The 21,113-nt window shown below is 35.7% G+C and overlaps 1 protein-coding gene across 2 annotated transcripts; it reads right to left on the bottom strand.

The window, feature by feature from the left end:
- Window positions 1-2,172: 2,172 nt before the first annotated feature.
- On the bottom strand, window positions 2,173-12,617 carry LOC143437338 (vomeronasal type-2 receptor 116-like). 2 transcript variants are annotated; one of them, XM_076922139.1, is made up of 6 exons: window positions 12,412-12,617; window positions 9,406-9,688; window positions 8,174-8,977; window positions 6,878-7,102; window positions 5,644-5,767; window positions 2,173-3,077 (listed from the first exon to the last, which is right to left on the bottom strand). In XM_076922139.1, the coding sequence occupies exons 1-6, from the start codon at window positions 12,615-12,617 to the stop codon at window positions 2,173-2,175; spliced, it is 2,547 nt and encodes an 848-aa protein (XP_076778254.1). The 2 variants fall into 2 exon arrangements, with proteins under 2 accessions (XP_076778254.1, XP_076778255.1); XM_076922140.1 differs by having other exon boundaries at window positions 2,173-3,074.
- Between the last annotated feature and the right edge of the window lie 8,496 nt (window positions 12,618-21,113).

Genomic DNA, 21,113 nt, shown 5'->3' with positions numbered 1-21,113 from the left:
TACAGCCTTCTGAGTCAGGATCATCTGACAGACCTTAGAGATGCAGAATTATTAAGGGCTGATTACTCTGTTTAGGCAGATATAATCAGTCAACTATTATGCAAGTGTGTCCTTTTTTGGACAGTAATTTGTCTGAAGATAGAAAGAGGCAATTCTTGCCTGGTTGCTGTCTCACCACAATTAGAGTAACTCCAAAAATGCTCAATTTTTCTTAGGATCCAAGACAGGAAGCTGTCAGGAGCAGACAGGTCTCTAATCAAAATGAACATTAATATAGAAATGTTCGTAAGTGTAGTTAACAGACAACAGTCCAACTATTCTTAATAAATAATGTATTTTCAGTTGTCCATGTCTCCTTCTTAGTAGTGGGATACTCTCACTTATAAGTGGATATTAGCCTAAAAGTATGGAATACTCAAGATACAATTCACAGTCCACATGAAGCTCAAGAAGCAGGAAGACCAAAGTGAGGAAGCTTCAGCCCTTCTTAGGAGGTGGAAAAAATATACATGGGAGGAAATATAGAGCCAAAGTATGGATCAGAGACTGATGAAAACACTTTCAGAGGCTGCCTCGCCTAGGGTTCAATCCCATATAGAGACACAAACCCCAGACACTATTGGGGATGCCAAAAGGTGCTTGTGACAGAAGCCTAATATGTCTCTCTCTTGAGAGGCTCTTTCAGAGCCTGGCAAATACAGAGGCAGATGCTCACACCCAACCATTGGACTGGGCATGGGGTCTCCAATGGAAGAGTTAGAGAAAAGACTGAAGGAGTTGAAAGGGTTTGCATCCCATAGGAAGAACAATAATATCAATCAACCAGACCACCCAGAGCTCCCAGGAATTAAACCAGCAACCAAAAGAGTACACATGTAGTATCCCATGACTCCAGCTGTATATGTAGCAGAGGATGGCCTTGTTAGACATCAATGGGAAGAGAGGCCCTTGGTCCTCTGAAGGCTTGATGCTTCAGTGTAGGGGAATTCGAGGGCAGGGAGGCAGAGGGAGTGGGTGGGCAGGTGAGGAAGCACTCTCATAGAAGCAGAAGAATAAAGGATTAGATAGGAAATTTTTGGAGGAGAAACCGAAAAATGTGATAAAATTTGAAATGTAAATAAATATAATATCCAATAAAACATGGAAATAAAGATTTAGTAACTCTTATTCTGAAAAATTTATAATGAGACCCTTCATCTAGTGTGAATTATATATTCACAGAACTCACTGATCTTATTGTGATAAAGGTATTGTGTATGATATTATTTTCACTACTGATATTTCTTACTGAATGAAACACATTCATTTCATGTTTAAATGGTATGTTTTCATGAAACTAAAAGAGCCTTATACTGCAGACACAATCTGAACCCCATATTCCTTTTCATGTACTGTACTCTTCTTAATATGTTACCTGATATTTTTAACATATGCATGATATATTGTAAAGCTACTCCGAAAGCCTGCTCCTCTGTGATGGCCATCAACAATATGCAATGCTGCCATTATGCTCTACACACTACTAACACTCAATCTTGTTTCTCTTTTCAAATTGGTTCTTTTTATTGCATCAGTAATCTATAATCTATTATATTCCAAATCATTAATGAGACAATTTACCATTTTGCTAATGTCTTAGTTTCTGTTGCTGTAATAAAACACCATGGTCAAAAGGAACATATGAAAACAGTATTGATTTCCCTGTGTACCTTTGTCACAGTTAATTGAATGACACCAAGATGAGAACATGAATGCAGGAACCCAGTTAGAGTCCATGCAATTATGCTCAGTACTGCTGTCATGTCCGTGTTATCTCAAATCCTCTTTCTTATAATTCCCAGAACAACATGCCTGGAGGTGGCACTGTTCACAAACAATTGGGTCACATTATATTAATCATTAATTAATTAAGAGCATTGCTTATACATGTACACATCAAAATGATGGCAGCTATGCCTCAACTGAGATTACCTATTCTCAAAATTGAGGTTTGTGTACTCATGAATGAAACCATTTTCTACCAAGCCTTAGTCATGGGTATTTCATTAGGCAGTGCTATCCTGCTGTGATAGCATATTATTTAAAATTTTTGTATGAATTAGTAGTACTTTTGTTAAGACAAAGCAGGAAGATATGTTGAGTTCCATCTAACATTTTAAAACTAATGAAGTTTCAATGATGAAACTTATCTTTGTACTTCTGAAGAGAATTTAAATCTTGTCTCAATAAAATAACATAACACTTTGGGATGAAAATACACCCTAGCAACCCAGCACTAGAAGCCAAGATGGAAAAGACCTCCACAACTAACATGACCTTTCCCCTGGTGCTGTGGTAGACAGGGAGGACGGTGATCCACACACTGCAGAACACCAGCATGCTGAAAGTTAGGAACTTGGCTTCATTGAATCTGTCAGGAAGGTTCCTAGCCAAGAAAGACACAGTGAAGCTCCCCAGAGCCAAGAAACCCAAGTATCCCAAGACAAAGTGGAAAGCAATGACAGAGCCTTTGTTGCAAATAATGACAGTCTTCCCATATTCAGATTGTATATCTCTGTCAATAAAGGGAGGAGATGTTACCAACCAGGTTCCACAGAGAACAAGTTGGATTATGGTACAAATGGGGATGACCAACTTAGGTGCTGTTGTTATAATCCCTCTCATCTTTCTCCCAGGGGTAGTGAGCTTGAAAGCCAGGACCACAGTTATTGTTTTGGCCAACACGGTAGAAATAGCCACTGTGAAAAATATTCCAAATGTGGTTTGCTGCAGGATGCAGGTGGCCTGGTTGGGATGTCCAATGAAGAGCAATGAACAAAGAAAACAGAAGATGAGGGAGATGAGCAGGATGTAGCTGAGAATGCGGTTATTGGCCTTCACAACAGGAGTATCCTTGTGCTTCACAAAAATGACTAGTACTAGAATTGTGATGGCCGAGAAGGACAGGGCCATGCAGGCTAGAGCCATCCCCACTGGATCTTCATAAGCCAGAAAGGACACAGATCTTTGGAGGCAGTGTGTTTGCTGTAAGTTGGCATACTTATCATCTGGACACCTCACACACTGTTCCATATCTGCTATTGAACAATAAACCATTATAAGATATCATAATTATGTAGGCAATAATTGTGTATTTGTATTATTAATAGGATATATCAACACATAATTTGGTTTTGAGCATCTATTTCATTCCTTATTGCCATAGGGACCACTGACTTATGATTGTTCTCTATTAACATAGGCTTGGTGATGGAACAAAACACCATCATAGGGAATGAAACAGAAAAAACATTATTTATAAAACAAAACAAGGAAAATTATGATGATGAATAATATACATCATCTCAGATTATGAAATTCCTCAAACCATAAATTCACTACTCACAGACATAGTTATTGATGCCAGTTGAGGAAATACATTATGTACTTTGTTTGCTTTGAGAGTTGTTCCCTTTGTCTGTATCTACCCATAGGCACCAGAGCACACAATTCTTCATGCAAATACTGTTTGCATGAAGAAATATTTTCATTCTTGAAACTGTATGCCTCACTGGCAAATGCATGTCCCTGTCATTGTGGTAAGATCTCTTTCTTCCCAAATACACATTTAATATGGCATGAAGATTATGGATATTTACAGTCATCCCTCTTTCCTTAGCTAGGCTGGGATTGATGATAAGCGCTATCCCCTCTCTTGCTGCATTCTTGAAATCTTCACTCTTGTTTTAATTCTTTGACAAGACATGCTTAATCCTTTAAGCCATCTAAGCTCTTAAAATATCTTTCATTAAACAATTACTGTTACCCTGAGCATCGGGTCTTTTTTTGTTTTGTTTTGCTTTGTTTGTTTTTTGTTTTTTCATTTTTATTTTACTATTTATTTATTTATTTATTTATTTTATATTTTATTTACATTTCAGATGCCATCCCCTTTCCCGATTTCCCCTCCCTAGAAAGCCCTATCCCATTCCCCCTCCTCCTTTTTGCTTTTATACATTTTTTTAAAATGTTAATCAAAGGCTTTATAAGTTTGGTAATGCTCAATCAGAAGTGTAACCCACTACCCAACCTAGATATATAAATTATCTTTGACTGGTGGAGACACGTGAACATCTGCCTCCATGCACCCCTCTCTTTCTCTTTCTTTCTTTCTCTCTCATCATCTAGCTTCACCCTTCCTGTTAAAATAAAACATTTCTCGCAAAATGCAATTAAAGCATAGTTATTCCTAATTGTACTGGTGAGGTACAAGATAGTCCTAATACCCAGTCCATCATCTTGTTGACTAACCAGAACCTCTATCATTTGTCCTAACTAAAGCACTTAGTTTTGAACCTGCCTTTTTTTCTTGGCTTTTGAATGAATGTCAGCTGAAATGTCCACTCTGTGGACTAAGGTGGTTAACATTGGTCTGTTTTTCTAGGGAAAAGTAGTGGTTTTGTTGGAACAGGGGGGATTAGCTAGGACTCATTGCATATCCATAACCTATTGGTAGAAATCTGTATAATTAATATCAAGATGAATCTATAATTTCTTCAATGGTACAAAATTTACTTTGATTTCAAATTTAAGGTTTTCATTGGTATGAGCTTATTATTGATATAAAAGTGAGATGAATATTGTTACTTTCTATAGGCATTGTGCCTGTATAACACATTTAGGAATACAAGGCTTAGACCCAGTCCTTCTTTAACTTTTTTAACTGATTTGAGATGGTTAGCCTGTGATTTCAGGGACTATAGCAAATTCATGGCTTTGAGTTTATTGTTAGGGTGTTTTCTATATTTTCTTTAGAAATAGCTGAGAGGAGTTAACAGACAACAGTCCAGGTTACCTTACATGGATAGTTGGTTTTCAAAACGTCAGAAGTCCATAGAATTGATGTTACAAATATTTATATATTAATGTTTATTTTGATTAGAGACCTGTTTGCTCCTGACAGCTTCCTGTCGTGGATTCTAAGAAGAAATTGAGCATCCTTGGAGTTACTCCAGTTGTGTAGTGACAGCCACTAGGCAAGAATTGCCTCTTTCCATCTACAGAAAAATTACTGTCCAGAAAAGGACACACATGCAGAATGACTCGACTGATTATATCTGCCTAGACAGAGTAATCAGCCCTTAATAATCCTGCATCACTAAGGTCTGTCAGATGACTCTGGGCACAAAGGCTGAACATTTGATGCTCCAGCGTTTTGTAGTATAGGGGCTTTTCAGGTGTTCAGCAGTCTCTATAAATTGGCTAAGTTTTAGAAGCTATACTTTGTGCTTCCTATAATTTCAGTTAACTGTCATTCTGAATTTCTGACAGGGTTGAAGACCTATACTCTCATAGCCAATCCTGGCTATTTACTTTGAGAGAACAGATCTGAGTGGATGGTTTTCAGCTGATATTCATTCAAAACCCAAGCATCTGGTCTTAACATAAAATCAGTAACCATCATATTGCGAAAGAAATGTGCTGTTTGTAGAATATATTGCAGATTATTTGCTAAGTCCAAAAGAAGTTGATATTATTTAACTGATTAAGTTCTAAACATGAGAGTTTGGGTCTTCAGTTTCCATCTAGGCCATATCATATTTCTAGTCTGGAGTGAGAAGGTATTCGAATTCAACAATTTCTCTTCTGCATGCAAGCATGTACCTGTTTCATTGGAAACCTCATTTTCTGGGTACTGGACACAGTCAAAGCAGCAGTCTGCTGTTTCTTTCTGATGAATTTTCCTGAATCCAGCAGTACATGGTACACTACACCTGGAGGAGGGAACCTGAAGCAACATATATGTAGTGGGGTGTGTGTGTGTAGTTTATGTATACATCATACATATAATGACCTATAGATTGCTATGTGGGATATTAAAAGATATGGCTATAAATACTCCCCTGATAACCAGCAATACTTAAATATTTTAGGGACATTTTTATTTTATATTACCCCAAAAAGCACTGAAAGTCACAGTACATTTATATAACGTGTAATATTATATGTGCAACATTCAGTTTGTAGCAATTTAAAATTTTTCCTTCCTAAACTGATTAATCAAAAAGGAATGTTTACTTGGCATCAGTTTCTCTATAATTATTTATAAATAAAAAATAAGAACACTGAGTTGTATGGTAAATCAAGAACAAGTTGTTTGATGAGTATGAACAAAATATGTTATATAAGACACTCATAAAATTAATGAAGTTTTCCTAAGTTTAAAAGAAAATGTTGAACCCTCTATCCCACCGACCCCCTACTTCTATGAGGGAGCTCCCCTACCCACCCACCCACTTCTGCCTCATCACCTTGTCCTTTCCCTATGCTGGGGCACCAAGCCTCCAAAGGAACAAGGGCCTCTCCTTCTACTGATGCCCGATAGAGGAATCCACCACAGAATAGGGGAAACCAGGAATGCTAATGATACTTAAAATGCAAATAAATAAAATAACTAATAAAAAGATATAAATTTTAAAAAACCTTGAATCTGGAGAAAGATTTCTGTTAATAAATATGTGCTGTACTTAATTAAACTATAAGTATGTTCACACAGAGTCAAAAAATTCTGTAATTTACATATAGTTACAAAATTTTAATTATATATATATATATATATATATATATATATATGTACAGATATAATACTATATGTTTAATAAATATATGCCTGTGTCATGTCGTTGAATAGACATGTGGGTGCAACTGAACATGGAATCCAGAGGCCTTTGATCCCTATGACCAGATTTACATGAAGTTGAGAGTTATCAAATTGTGGTGATTGGAACTGAGGATGGTCCTTTGTAAAAGTAGCAATTGGTCTTAATGACAGAGCTATTACTTCAGTGCCTTATATTTTAAAATTTAGATATTCTGAAAAAACCTGTGGTATACCCACTGATGTTCCTCCTGTGGCCCACTCCAAGTCTTCCGATATGTGAAGTTGTTGACTGTGTGGGAAACAAGGAAAATAGCTTCCTATTTTCACTTTTAATCCAAGGCCTTGTGGAAAATTCCAAATGATGAAAATGTCATACTCTTCACACTGATTTTCTCTATGGTTCATGTTCACCAGTTCTCCAACAGGGTTAGTAAATACCCTGGTTTTCAACGAGGAAGCAATCTAAATGAGATGCATTATTAAATAGTTACATATCATATCAATAAAGGGAATGCCAAATTGAGAATTTCCTCTAATTTTTTATAGACTTTCAGAAAAGACAGCTGTATTAAAGTAATCTTGTGTAGTAAAATATACCTTATTGATAATTAAAATTAATATACTCAATACTAATGTTCAATGATAAAATGTGCTAGAAAAATTATTACCAAATATGAAGTAACATGGTGATTTTGTGTGTGTGTTTTTATGTGCGTGTGTAGTGTGCACATGTTTGTCAAAAATACTTTGTAAAACATGGAAGCCATGTATGTGCATATGAAGGGGAAGTCTGAATGTCTGCAAGTTGTGAAAATTAAGAACAATTCTGGGTCTTTCATATATATATACATTATGCATGTACAAAAAACCCCACAAACTTAATAAAATGTGCAGTCTTAGTCATTTATGGTTATATAAATAATTGGTAAGTTAAATGAATAACTATTAATCCCAGCTCATTTACCTGTTCTTCCTTCCTTCCTTTCTTCCTTTCTTTCTTTCTTTCTTTCTTTCTTTCTTTCTTTCTTTCTTTCTTTCTTTTTTTTTGAGACAGGATTTCTCTGTGTAGACATGGTTGTCCTGGAATTCACTCTGTAGACCAGGCTGGCACTCTAACTCAGAAATCCGCCTGCCTCTGCCAATCGAGTGCTGGGATTAAAAGTGTGAGCCACCACTGCTCAGCTCATGTACGTATTCTTGAGAAATTATTCTTTAGAAAAATATTCTAACCTACTCATCACTTAAGGCTTTTACATAAAACTGTTGGCTCCTATTTTAAATTTTGAATTCATTTGGGGAAATGTTGAGACACGTTTTCACAAAGCTCCCCGATATTCAAAAATATATTGTTTCCATTTAAATCTTATCCTTGTGTATGATATTTATCCATTTAAAGATTCAATGGGGAGTTTTGCAGCGTAGAAATCTTTCCACAGAGAGAATAATCTCTAACAAATGTACAGTTGTTTCTCAGGGTCCATTTAAAAGATCACATTGATGTATCTAAACATAATGAAATGTAAGAAACTTTACCTGCAGACAGTCGGTTAATACTCCCTTGGGTTCTGCCATTTTCTGAGACTCTACTTGTTGAAGAATGAGTTCATGGTAGGTGTAGGCCACAGCATAAATTGCGTTATACAAATTATAACCTTCATCACTCAGGACCATGTCATATTTGTGCAGTGTTGTCCATTCCAATGTGTTGATGAAAGTAAATGGATCCATTTTATTGCTGTTCTTAGAGATTGAACAGTTAAAATAATTCCACCCCAGGACAGAGTCAGAAATGCTCACTGGGTATTTGTCAGTGTTTATTGTTTGCATAAAATTCCTAAGTTTAGCAGTCTCACCTTTGTGGTGTGCAAAAGTGACAGTCCCATGGAAGAAATCAAGGGTGAAATCTTTTTTATTTGTGATAACATCCCATTGTGAGGTTGTGATCCAGATTCTCTGAGCACCTAAATATCCCCATCTTCTAAAGCTGATTTCTACAGTAGAGTTCATGTCACCATAAATGATAACAACCCTTGCTCTTGATGTTGTAATTTGTTCATTATATACCTTAGCCCTTGTCATGTATAAGTGCGTGTTTTCTGGGATCACATTCACAAAAGCTAAACAGATCCCATGCCTTTGCATTTCTTCTCTCATGTCTGAGAGAAACTGAATACCCTGGTCATTGTCTGAGATGACCAGTCCAATCCAAGTCCATCTAAAATGAAGCATCAAGGAGACCATGCCATAACACAAATGGGTGTCCTTCGTGGCTACCTGATGGACAAAGGGCAACTGGTCATGGTCACTTAGGTTAGGATTAAATGGTCCAAAGAAAACCTAAAGGATGCAGAAGAGAAGATGAAACATCCACATGAGGAATATGATTGTTAGGACACTTGGACTTACATACAGGTAATGTTACTCACCTTCAGAACTCCTGTTAAGAATATTAAGATTTTACTATATATATATATATATATATATATATTTCTATTAGATTGTAGACTATTTCTGATAAGTCTGAATGTCCTATAAAACAGTTTTCTCTGTTTGCTTAGATATGATTTTTAACTCTTTATCACATATATGTATATATACAATATATAATATATATACTATGTATATACACATATATATACACACACAATATGTATGTGTATGTGTGTAGCAGCACACACATAAATGCATGCTCTTCAAGCTTTCTTGTAGGCACATGCAAATGAAATTTAAAAGATGTTAACTATTCCAGTGTTATGCCTTTTTACCGTTGGTGTCCTAGAATAAAGTGCTAGTCTTAAGGATGATTTCCATGATGGTCCTATAATGTCTGCACCACACGTTGGATCTAATCCACAGATATAATTAATAAAATCCAAACTATGGTTTTGTTGTGAATATACTAAATCCAGAAGTCCCAATGTATCTCCACATAGGCCAACAATGATGTCAAATATCAAAGACATGTTGGGTAAAAGATAAGGATTCTTGTTGATCTCTTCAGCAGCAAAAATCATTACCAGAAGAAACTCATATTTTCTTTTTTGTATTCTAGAACAAGGCATAAAAATGATTAAGGGAGATGTATGAAACATGAAATATAAATTGCAAAAGTTTGTAATATGAGACATGCTATATTTCTGTCTAAATTTCTTGAATAAGTTTCATAAATTAGAAGTCTTTAGACCTCCCTACAATTTAAGAATTCATAGATGTATGGTACTATAATATGCTAAATTTTGTATTCGTGAAAACTGATAAAGATTATTTATATCTCTGTCATCTTTGAACTAGATTCTTGTCCTCTTGAGCAAGACTACTCTAAAGTATATTTGGAGTTGTAATTCCACAGATAAATAAATAAATAAACATGGCTTAAACCACACATAAAAGCTATAACACATTCTCCTTAAAATTTTTAATATTTAAATCCAATTTATACATCATATTTTTATTGAGTATTTTGAGAATCAGGTAATATATCGCAAATTTGTTCAACTTTTATATTCATATTTTTAATAACCTAAAATATTATTAATGAATATTTAATAATATCCATAACCATGAATCCTATATCTAACATTGAGTACTAAATTGTTTCAAAACATACAAAATATTTTGGGGGAATTTAGTAAAGGAGAATAAAATATTAAAAAGGAATCATTAAAAATTATATTCAAAAACCCGTATATGATATCGTGTGGGAGTATTCAAAGCACATTATACATCTGTGTACATTGTCTAACAATCAGTATACTTAAAATAATTATCAGTGTTTGTAGGAAAGAAATTATTTCATCAGTAAGAATATTTTACAGATTTCAAAATAGCAAACTCTCTTTGTAGTAAACATTAAAAATGCTAGCTTTATGCACAGTGAAAAAATTATCAATAATATTCTCATGATTTTTGTAGAACATGATGTTAATATATTCAAATGTTAATATTCAACAAACAATAATTATTTTAAGATATATTTTATATAAATCAACTTATCTATTTCAAAATATACAATATGATACAATTATCCACATAAGTAGAATATTAACCTTTTTGCTCTTTTACACATCAATTTAATGTTACCTTTCAGTGTGTTGTTACTAGTAAATTTCATAAAAAAAGATATCAGATTTCTCTTAACACCTCAGTCTTCTTAATTCTTTGAGAACCTTTAAGTGATATCTGAACACAGAAATCTTCTCTCTCTATGAAATGTGCTCACCTGGCCCAGGATAGATGGCAGATTATCTACTACTATTAGAAATTACCTCTTGTCAGAAGTAAAAATGAAAAACATCCTCTTTTGATGAAATTTGCAATTTCAATAGGACTGTTTGAAGCTAAGTTTTTCTTTTGAAACCTGAAAAGTGCATTGGCCCAGTTCATATATTTATAAATTTAAACCTAATTATGGCTTATAAAAATGTCACCAATAAGGATTTTCACTATTTTTCTACTGAGGTGTACGATAAAACAGAGTACATCAGAAATGAAATTCCTACTGACCTAACAGAGAAGTATAATAATGTGAAGCTACCATCACTGTCAAAGTGCACACAGTGTACTGTGGATAACAATTGGAAAACATATTCTTTAAATCTCAAAGACATGAAAATTGAATAAGAGATTGGTTGTAGAGTCAAAGACAGAAAACTACTGAAAAACTCAGTCACAAAAAAGTAGTCCCAGTCATACAGATTATGTAAAATGTGAGTGATTTCAACACTCTTTCCTACATGATCGGCAGGCACAAATGATAACATCTCACTCTTGGGATCTCAGAACTATGTAGCCACATTAAGAACAGGTTCTTATCTACAAGAAATGCATTTATTCTCCTAGATCTTCTCTAATGTTATATTTGTTTGATAATTAATAGATATATTGACTATATACCTGATAGTGATAATAAGCCTAATATGTGACTGAGTATTTGCATAATTGGACCAAAAGATTATTCTGGTAACAGAATTTGAAGCCTGGCAGTCTTTATCCACATTAAGTGTCAACTCCAGACTGGCAGAAGGGATGCATTTAAAGACTATTTTAAAAAGCAAGGTATATATGTAATGTCATATTAAATTATATCACAGGTTATATGACATATATATTATATATATACATATATATATACATATATATACACATATATACATATATACACATATATATACATATATATATACATATATATGTATGTATATATGTATACTATACCTGATTACATACATATATATATTCATGTATATATATATATTCACACACACACACATATATATATATATATATATTCATGTAATCAGGTATAGTAGAACAGCACATACACATATATTTCAATGTCTGAATGTATTCCTAACTTTTGAAGACCAAAATTTGATAACCTTTTTATCATTTAGATGCCTGCTCATACAAGAATCAATGGCAGACAATAGAATATAGGCAGTGTTGGAGTCTCTTCATATTGAGCTCTTCCCAAAGGTGAGAACTGTGAATTCAAGGTAGATGAAGAGACATCTTTCAAGACAAGATATCCACAAACACTCAACAGAATCCAGTCTCTCTCATTGTCCAGCATTGTGAACTGGAGCCCAGCGTTGTAAAGATAAACTAAACTGTGACACATTTCAAAGTATTAAAATAGTCAATGATGTAATAATTTTCAGTAGTTCCTAAAGTAACAGGGGGCAGAACAGGACAGAACCCTACAGTTTGTTTATATTGTTAAATATTTCTAATTCATGGCATTGAAGAAGGAAACATAGTTAATGACTTACCTAAAAGGAATAAGTTGATTATAGAAATCATCTTCAATAGCTTCCTCTTGTAACATAAGGAAAAAACCACAGTCACTTCTCAAATGTCCATCATTATCTTCAATATTCTTTATCCTCCAAAAGCAACTGAGTTCAGTCAAACAGCACAAGATGAGAGAAAACTTCAGGAGCAAAAAGGAAATAGTGAAACCACGCAGCTTCTTCATGTTTGCTAGGATCTAAGCCAGAGCATTTGCTTAATCTGTTTCTTATGGAGACAAACATCACACACACACACACACACACACACACACACACACACACACTTACAACTATGTGTCTGTTTTTAAGGCTACTGCTGTTTGGATATCTACTTAATTATATTCAAAAAAAACTTTCTATTCATCTTACGTAATGCTCCCTGGATACATTGGGTAAATTATTGCCTCAAGCTCTACATCTGAGATCTGAAAACTTTTGAACAAAACATTGTTGAAAACAGGTTGTGAAGATCATGTTCTCCATCCTCAGGTGCCATGATTTCATTCATATCCATGGCATAAATATTTTCAGAAAGTATCTTCTCCTGGACAGCTGGGACCAGACCATGTGTCAACAGCCATATGTGTGAACACAATGGATCTCATCAGAACTTCCATAGTAAGGCAAAAGTTGAGAAGGTCATAAGTGTTCCTTAACATTTAGACATTGAGTTTAATCATGGGACATTGTATCTTCCATTGTCTAGTGTAGGGAAGGGCACTATCACATGCAACATTGAGGCAGGAGTTGACCATTCTCTCTGTTGTTCATATACTATTGTATGCTAGTCATGTTCACAAAATCTCCTCAAAATCATGTAATTCCTGTCATCTCTAGAATATGTCATCATGCTGAAACCAATAATGACTTGAATTATTGAATAATTATATTGAATAATTGAATAAGTAATGAATAATTATAATTATTCATCACCCATCCTGTCCAGTATCAGTACCTGCAAAGACATTCACTGAGTTATAATGCTGATATCTTGCTTGATAATCAGTTTCTGACAGTCAGTGTCATTTGATGAAACATTTCTTTGGTTGATGTTTGTTAACACTTCATTAAAAAATTTGAGAACAATTTCATACATTTTACTCAAAGGAATGAAAGAAATTAGATGTCATTTATGAGACAGAATTTTATTGCTAATGTTAGTATATACCATATAGTTTTCATTCTTGTCTAGTTGGTATTTGTTTTGCTACAGTCCTGTCTTGGATTACATTGCAACAACACAGATGTATGTCTCTTATGGTCATTTATGTGACTTAGTTAGATTGCTATTAGTGACACAGATGGAATATTGAATTGATGTGTTTTTTTGAACTTCTTTATATTTTTGCTCATAATATCCTCACTGAGTTAAGTGGAGTCTTTAACTCCATTTTTGTAATGGTTAGTGTGTCACTGGCTTATAGTAAAATCTTGCTATGGAGTTTATTGTGCTATCTTAGTTACTATGAATGAGAATTTGTTTCATACTTTGGTTGAATTATGAATTTGTCAGTTTAAATATTTTAGTACTTTTACAGACCTATATATTGTGTAAATTGAATGTCTTGTTGTGATATTCTATACTTTTTGTATACTGAGTGATAATGGTGTGTCCAAAGAACTGGAAATGTGGGTGGAGGCTGACTCTTCACTCCATTGTGCTCAGTTCAACACTTGGCTGCAAGCATTTGCATATGTATTAGGAAGGGTCTGGCAGAGCCTCTCAAGAGACAGATAGATAAGGCCCCTGTCAGCAAGCACTTCTTGTCATCAGGTATAGTGTCTGGGTTTGCTGGCTGCATATGGAATGGATCCCCCAGGTGAGGAAGTCTCTGGATTTACCTTAGACAGGAGCAATTATGAGTTAATATTATTGAGATGAGTGTGGGACCCCATGGCTTAACCAGGTGCAGAGCCTATCCTCGGTCTCTATAGGTTTTTCTCCCTTTTTTGGTTATTTCAGCTAATGTCATCCCCATTGGGTCCTGGAATCCTCTTTCTTTCCTGGCATCTAGGACTTTCTGGTAGCTACCCCCAGTTTTCCATCACCCATTGCTACACACCTCTCTTCAACTTCCTGCCCTCTGTTCATCTCCCTTGTCTCCTCCCACACCTGATCCTGCCCTCTTCCTCCCTCCCCTCCCTCTCTTCCTCCAAATTCCCTCCTACCCCCTAACTCCAGTGAGTATTTTGTTTCCCCTTCTAAGTAGTACTGAAGAACCTACACTTTGGCCTTTCTTCTTCTTGAGCTTCATGTGTTCTCTGAGTTGTTTCATGGGTATTCTGAGCTTTTTCTCTAATATCTACTTATCAGTGAGTACATACTGTGTGTGCTGTTTTGTGACTAGGTTACCTCACTCAGCATGATATTTTCTAGTTCCATCCATTTGCTTAAGAATTTCATGAATCCATTGTTTTTAATAGCTGAATAGTACTCCATTGTGTAAATGTACCGCATGTTCTGTACCCATTTCTCTATTGAACAAAATCTGTTCTTTCCAGCTTCTGGCTATTATAAATATGGCTACTATGAACACAGTGAAGCATGTGCCATGATGTATGTTGAAGCATCTTTTGAGGATATGCCCAGGAGTGGTATAGCTGGGTCCTCAGGTAGTACTATGTCCAATTTTCTGAGGAACCACCAGATTGATTTACAGAGTGCTTTACCAGCTTACAATTTCACCAGCAATGGAAAAATGTTCCTCTTTCTCCACATCTTCATCAGTATCTACTCGCACTTGAGTTTTTGATCTTAGCCATCTATGGTGAGAAGAAATCTCAGGGTCTTTTTGATTTTCATTTCCCTGATGACGAAGGGTGATGAACCTTTCTCTAGGTGCTTCTCAGCCATTTGAGATTCCTTGGTTGAGAATTTTTTGTTTATCTCTCTACCCCAGTTTTAATAGGATGACTTGTTTAATAGGATGATTTGGTTCTCTGAAGACTAACTTCTTGAATTGTTGTATATATTTGTTATTCCCCTTCTATTGGTTGTAGGATTGGTGAAGATCTTTTTCAAATCTGTAGGTTGCCATTTTGCCCTGATGATAGTGTCCTTTCTCTTACAGAAGCTTTTCAATATTCTGAGACCCTATTTGTGAATTGCTGATCTTAGAGCCTTGGCCATTGGTGTTCTGTTCAGTAATTTTTCCCTGTGCCAATGCTTGAGGCTCTTTTCCACTTTTTCTTCTATTAGATTTAGTGTATTTGGTTTTTTGTGCAGGGCCTTAACCTCTTAGACTTGAATTTTGTACAAAGAGAAAAGAATGGACCAATTTGTATTCGTCTCCATGCTGATTGCCACTTGACCCAGTATGATTTGTGTAGTATGCATTTTTACCCACTGGATGGTTTTGAATTCTATGTCAAAGATGAGGTAATCATGTTTGTGGGGTTAATTCTGGGTTTTCCATTCTATTCCATTGACATGTTCCTGTCGTTCATGGTTGGTGTTGATGTTGGGTTGAACGAACACACATTTCTGGATCTGGGTCCCGGCACTTAGTTGGTCAGCTTTTTAGTTCTCCTGCACCCACACCACCAGGGTGACGTCTACAACACCTCACTGGCCGTATCACTCAGCGCCACACGCAGCAAGGGGCGAGGCCAGCGACCCTGCTCTCCTGCCCTCAGGGACGGCTCACCCACGCCTTCCCCACTAGGGCGGCTACATTGTGCTTCCCAGGTGATGTGCAGGGTCCCCCATGCTGAGTGCGACAGCGAGGGAGGGGTGGGGTCGGCTCTCAGGCTCTCACAACACTGGTAACATTTCACACTTCTGTCCATTAAAATGCCTTTGATTTCAGACATACATTGAACATAGTTTCAGCAGTTATGTAAACTATAAGGCATGTTATACACTAATAATAATGAAATGATAATGAATGCGATATTCTGTGAATTTCTGATGTTTTTGAAGACTATGTATCTATATAAAGTATATCTGGACTGTTAAATCTTGACTACTCTTAGCTATTTGTATTTGAATAATATTGAAAATACTTTAAAAATAATCTATTATAATTAAATCATATATTATATATTTATTTATATATATTTATATATAAATATATTATATATAAATATATATATTTATATTATATACTATAATTAAATCAGAATGTAATATAATTATGAGTTTATGGTCTGGCCTTTAACTAGCGTTACTTAGACATCCTAAACAGTTTGTAATAGCAGCTATAGAGAATTGGGTCAAAGCTTTGTATTATCAAATGGGTTGCAAAGGTACAATGCCTATCTACAAGTAAAAATATTAATTTCAAATTTTGTAGCAATATACAAAGAGTTGTAGTAATGGAAACCTGAAATCTGTATCAATGTATAAATTCTGTGCCAGTGTAAGAAATTATAAGTTCAGTTTGGCATCCATTATAAAGATTTCTGTCATTATAAGATTATGACTATGCAATGCTTTGTTCAAGAATAAATTTAGTAATCTATCCTATCTATTTCCTCCCTGTTCAAAATTATGATCATTTGGAATAGGGGTGACAAAAAAATTTTTTTTTGGTTTTTCGAGAAAGAGTTTCTCTGTGTAGCCCTGGCTGTCGTGGAACTCACTCTGTAGACCAGGCTGGCCTCGAACTCAGAAATCCACCTGCCTCTGTCTCCCAAGTGCTGGGATTAAAGGTGTGTGCCATCAATTATTGATCATTATTGGTTATCAATTACTATTGGTGATTATTGATTACCATCTATTGATTATTGATTGGCATTGATTTTTGATCGTTATTCCATCACCATCATCCCCCTGCCTCTGCCTCCCGAGTGCTAGGATTAAAGGTGTGCGCCACCACTACCCGGTGACAAAATTTTTTTAAAGAGGTAAGGAGGGATAGGAAAATTAGAAAAATCGATTTGACTTAAGAAAGTAGCTTTTGCATCTGTTATCCAGTTTCTGTTCGCTTAGAGGGCTCAGGGCTTGACTGAAGTTCTGACTGGCTCTGTCTGGATGAACCAAGTCTGTCTGGAATCAGCAGCTACTCCTGATAGTGTTTGGGAGACAGATAGTTGGAACAGCAGGTCATTTCAGTGTCGCTGCAGATGAATCTTGTCAGAGCTGCCCATTGTGTAATATATGAATCTTACAACCAACATTTTAGTATCATTAAGATATTTGCATAGATTGTGCAAGGTGCACAGATCAATTAAAGATGAATTTTTGTTCCTTGTTTGAGCAGGTGAAAGACGACTGTCCTTTCACGAGTTAATCTGATCAAGAACCAAATGTAATAAATCCTTATTCATGCCATGTGAAAGATGTCGTGATGATCTTAAAGATTCCATAACCAACAAGATTAATTGTCTGATTTTAGCTGAAGTTTTGACTAGAGATACTTTTATGTCTACGCATGTTTCGAGGTTGTTTCCCTGTGGAAGGATCAGCAATTTATGTTGCCTGTCCTGTTTGGTCTTGAATTTTTCTTTTCCATCTGTAGCCAAGATCTTCATGGGGCTTCCACTATCATATCTGGTCCATATTAGTTTGGAAGGAGTCCAGATACTTTTTGTGTTGACACAAAAACAGAGCCTCTCTCCCAGAATAGAAATTAGAAATAAAAAATAAAAGTACAGTAAAATATAAAATAATATAAAATATAACATTAAATATAAAATACAAAATATAATAAATTATATATATATATATGATATAATATGAATATAAATATAAACTATAAAATATAAAATAAATATTAAATAAAATATAAAATAAAAATTAAAATATACAATAAAATATAAAATGTAAAATATACAACACTTATCTGTTCTAGAATATCAGAGAATTCTGTCCACTTTGCCTCCATATTACCAGCATTATAGGTGGGTGTGTCACAGCTAGATACATCAGTTCTTTTCATTGGCTTATTGAGGATGAGAGGCTGAGTCTCTCTGGTTAGGGTAGCTAGGACACAGACTGTGGTCCTAACTCTAGTAAGAGAAGTCTACCATGAAATGTAGCCCTGCTGACTTAAATTCCACTGTCTTTCAAATTAGGAGCAGTATTGTTTTGCTTCATCATAATGTCTGTTATAAGTCACCAAAGGACTAGGGCAAAGCTCTGTCCTTATTCTCTAGATGGTGAAACCCAGACTCAGGGTGCTAAGTCACTACTGAATATATATGTGGAACTGCTTGTCTTACTCATGCTGTGTCTCTAATGACTCAGTAAATGAAGTGGAAGCCACTTCAGCTAGACATGGTGGCACAGGCCTGTAGTCATGGTGCTTGGAAAGTGGCGACAGAAAGGGACCGGACAAGAGAAGTTGGTAAATTCCCTGCTTTGATGGAACTTAATGTTAGCAATGAACAGTGAGGTAATCAATTTTAGATGATTGATAAGTGTCATACTCACCCATTTTTTTTTTGTTTGTTTGTTTGTTTTTCGAGACAGGGTTTCTCTGTATAGCCTTGGCTGTCCAGGAACTCCCTCGGTAGACCAACCAGGCTGGACTTGAACTCAGAAATCCGCCTGCCTCTGCTTCCCAAGTGCTGGGATACTCACCCATTTTTGTGTCCAATACCAGTCTTTCAAGAATTGGTTAAAAAAATCGAACTTACTGAGAAATGAAATTACTGTAGTTACACTAGTCCTACCAAAAAGAATGTCTAGGTAATGCTTGTGTTCCTGCCTATAAGACAGTTTTCTTCCAAGGTTTAAGATGATACCCCTGAGAGAATAGGCTTAAGTAATACTTGGCGTGCTCTCTGGAGCACATGATCATCAAGCCCACTTCACCTTTTAAAACAATATTTTGCCAGTATAATTATGACATTTCCACCATCTCTGTTCTGTCTCCAAATCCTTCTATAGACAACTCATTGTTTTTCACCTAAGAGCTAATTTTGCTTGAAGAACAATTACTGTTTGAGTGTGACCTATATTTGGCTGCAGGACTTCCCAGCTATGAAGCAAAGTAATGGCTGAACTGGAGTGTAGGTGTGGGATAGGATGTACACATGATGTCCCCTGTTCCTTGATTGAAGAAGAAGACATGCTCTGGGAGACTGCAAGAATTTCTTCCTACCTACAAAGTTTCCAAACTCAGTCCCTATCTGCCCCTATTGTGGAAGTATAGAGCTGGGTAGGCCTGTGCTGTCTGACTCATTTTGTCTCTCCTCATCCAGTAGGGAAGCTGCTGCTGTCCTGAGGCCCAGCTGGGTGACACTAGATAGTGACAGATTCTGGGGAGAGCTAACAATTAGTAGCAACAGTCGGAGGCACCTTGTGAGATGTTTCTAGAATTCTCCATTGATGCAGCAGGCGTGAGCTGAGAGGTAGACAACAAGCAATACTATGCTGAGTGTGGCAGCCACTGTCAAGTAAAGTCACTTCCACGACCAGGAAGAGCAGTAGGCTGAGTTGTCAGAATCTGATCTGCTGGGACTGGGATGGATTGTGAGACAGACTATGGTTCTGTTCATATATGCAGTGACCTGAGCAGAGGAAAACATCCCACTAAATATGATTTAACTGAGAAAACAAAAGGAGTGAAAAGAAAATGTGGTTCAGGTTGAACGATACATCTGACTCTGACAGGGCAATCTGTATTAGAAGGGAGAATAAACTCTGCTGTAGGTCAGGATTTTTTTGACAACTAACAATTCATGTAAGTTAAAACCTTGTGGGGGTTTTTTGGTTATAGTTGATTTATTCTCCCTGAAATCATAGACTAAAATATACATTTGATTTATCACATCACAAGATATTGCTTACTGATTGAAAGAGTAACTCAAACAACTTTGTTTTGTTTCCTAATAGTATAGAAGTGTATATATGTGTGTATACAGTGACGGAATACACACACACACACACACACACACACACATACACACTTATACCATACATACACATATAGTGTATATATATGTGTATGTATATACATTGATGGTACAATATATATTATAATATATATAATATATTGATAATTATAATATATTAATGATATATAATATATACATATACAAACATATATATATATATATATATATATATATATATATATATATATATATGAGGGTGGTTTTGAGACAGGGTTTCTCTGTATAGCCCTAGCTGTCCTGGAATTTACTCTGGAGACTAGTCTGGCCTCCAACTCAGAAGTCCACTTGCCTCTGCCTCCCAAGCGCTGGGATTAAAGGCATGCACCACCACAGCCGGGCTGAGAAGTATATTTCTATAGCATTAATTTCTGATTCTATATGACCAGACATACAGAAAAGCTCTCATTTATGGAAATACCCATAAATGACAAAGCTGGAAAACTAGGGAGACCTAAGTACTCTGTAGTCTAGGCAAGTTCATCATAATCTCAAGAAGCTGAGCAGTGAATTTCATGAGGTCATGTTTTCCTGGTGGATTAGGTCTTGCTTTGGTCTGTTCCATCTTCCATATGCTTTGACTCTTTGTGGAATAATATTGTTTCTTTTTAGCGTTGACAGTTGGAAACATAACAGTCTTTTTGAGGGTCATGGAAGAGTGTGGTACAGAAGAGGCTGGAGTTGAAGCGAGATGTGGGGTTTAAATGGGAATGTCACCCATTGCTCACATGTTGAATATTTTTTTCCAGTACCTGGAAGTCTTTGAGAGAAGTAGGGGAAAAGTCTAGGATAATCATTCTGGGGAATTTGGGTGACATCTATGTCTATATGAAAGGTAA

Source organism: Arvicanthis niloticus, chromosome Y, assembly GCF_011762505.2.
Source record: "Arvicanthis niloticus isolate mArvNil1 chromosome Y, mArvNil1.pat.X, whole genome shotgun sequence".
Taxonomy (NCBI): Eukaryota; Metazoa; Chordata; class Mammalia; order Rodentia; family Muridae; genus Arvicanthis; species Arvicanthis niloticus.
This window is presented reverse-complemented; position numbering and strand designations above follow the sequence as displayed.

Excerpts from the sequence above, each read along its gene's own strand:
- LOC143437338 (XM_076922139.1), bottom strand. The coding sequence starts at position 12,617 with ATGAAGAAGCTGCGTGGTTTCACTATTTCCTTTTTGCTCCTGAAGTTT. Across the intron at positions 9,689-12,411 it reads AATCAACTTATTCCTTTTAG|AATACAAAAAAGAAAATATG; the intron begins GTAAGTCATTAA and ends GCCTTGTTCTAG. Across the intron at positions 5,768-6,877 it reads GGGCCACAGGAGGAACATCA|GTTCCCTCCTCCAGGTGTAG; the intron begins GTGGGTATACCA and ends ATGTTGCTTCAG.